General features: G+C 36.0%; 1 protein-coding gene across 1 annotated transcript; it reads left to right on the top strand.

Moving 5' to 3' along the window:
- Nucleotides 1-63: 63 nt before the first annotated feature.
- Nucleotides 64-679, top strand: LOC109593066 (serine/arginine repetitive matrix protein 4-like; the record flags this gene model as incomplete). Its single annotated transcript, XM_020008320.1, has 2 exons — nucleotides 64-191; nucleotides 474-679. Coding segments are annotated over 2 exons (247 nt in total), but the record flags the coding sequence as incomplete, so codon positions are not given.
- Between the last annotated feature and the right edge of the window lie 683 nt (nucleotides 680-1,362).

The following is a 1,362-nucleotide window of genomic DNA, read 5'->3' as shown; positions in this document are numbered from 1 at the left end:
ATCAAGGTTGAATAAATGCTTTATTATTTATTATTTTTACTTATTTATTTTTTATTATTTCAGACGTAAAGACAGAGGGAGGGATTATTCCTACAGTCCTAGCCCAGAGAGGAGGAGGAGTAGTAAGAAATCTAAAAAAGACAAGAAGCACAAGAGAAGGTCTCCCTCTGTCTCTCCTCCTCCACGTAAAAGTAAATGGAATTAATGAAATAATAACTAATATTTGATTGTTACTACTAAGAATGTACATGTAGATCTACTGCATTAGTTAAGAATGGAACAAATTCAAAATTATTCTGCTACTCAAAATGAATGAATGTTTGAATCAAATGGTTTGAAAATAGAGATGACACTTTGACTTTATAGCTTTTGAATGTTCACAAAAACTAATGGATTTTGAATGCCAGTACATTTGTCATCTTCCTACTACTAGATGACTATTATATTTATTATTATTTTATTTTATTCTTTAGGAGGTGGTTCTGATAAAGGTGAAGGAGAGGAGGAGGAGATGGAGGAAGAGGAAGAGTTCTCTGATGAAAGTGCTCCTTCTGAGGAGGAGAGACAATCAAGTCCTTCAGCATCAGAATAGAACAATTCAATATTTGGTAATTGTTTATCTCTTTCTAACCAAAACAGTCAAAATGATTATTAATCTACATGCAAAACATGTTTTTCAAGTATCTGCACCTTTATTTTGACCAAAAATGGCATCAGTAGTGGAGTATAGATGATATAAATGATATATATTATCACCACTTGCTATAACAGCTGTGCATATCAGACATTATCTACTCCTACACACAACCACCTATTGCTCATCTGCTTCTCTTTGCATTGTGAAGAGCTCTCCTTTTTATTGTTTTTCAAAGGCATGATTGATTTGTGTCAGTGGAGAGCTAGAATAGGATCCTGGAACTGTACCCACCAATGGACACAACCCAGTTCTAGATCTACTGGTAACAATAATTCCTGTGGAACTAATGGAGCTGCCGGTAGTGGTAGTAATACTGCACAAGGGAAGACCCCTAGACTTGCTTTGTCTATTTTTTGTCTTCTTATCCTCCTCTTCATATCAGGAGATGTGGAACTTAATCCCGGACCCACTCTTACAGGTAAGGCAAATCTCTCACTACTATGTAGTTACAATGTATCACTGATTAGATAAGCCAACAAAAGATGAGTTGGTTGAGCTATTGAGTAGCTCAAAGTTTACTGCTGGCACTTGGGAACAGTTTGCCTGTTGTCTTCCTAACATGACACAAGATATCATTACTGGAATTAAAGAGAGAGGATCAATAGAGGACGACACCATGAGTGCTGTAGCTCAACAGTGCCTTGATAGTAATCCTGATATAACAT

The sequence above is a fragment of the Amphimedon queenslandica genome, unplaced genomic scaffold (genome assembly GCF_000090795.2).
Source record: "Amphimedon queenslandica unplaced genomic scaffold, v1.1 AMPQUscaffold_3007_Cont24994, whole genome shotgun sequence".
In the NCBI taxonomy this organism is placed as follows: domain Eukaryota; kingdom Metazoa; phylum Porifera; class Demospongiae; order Haplosclerida; family Niphatidae; genus Amphimedon; species Amphimedon queenslandica.
The sequence above is the reverse complement of the archived record's forward strand: the minus strand, read 5'-3'. Positions and strand labels throughout refer to the sequence as shown.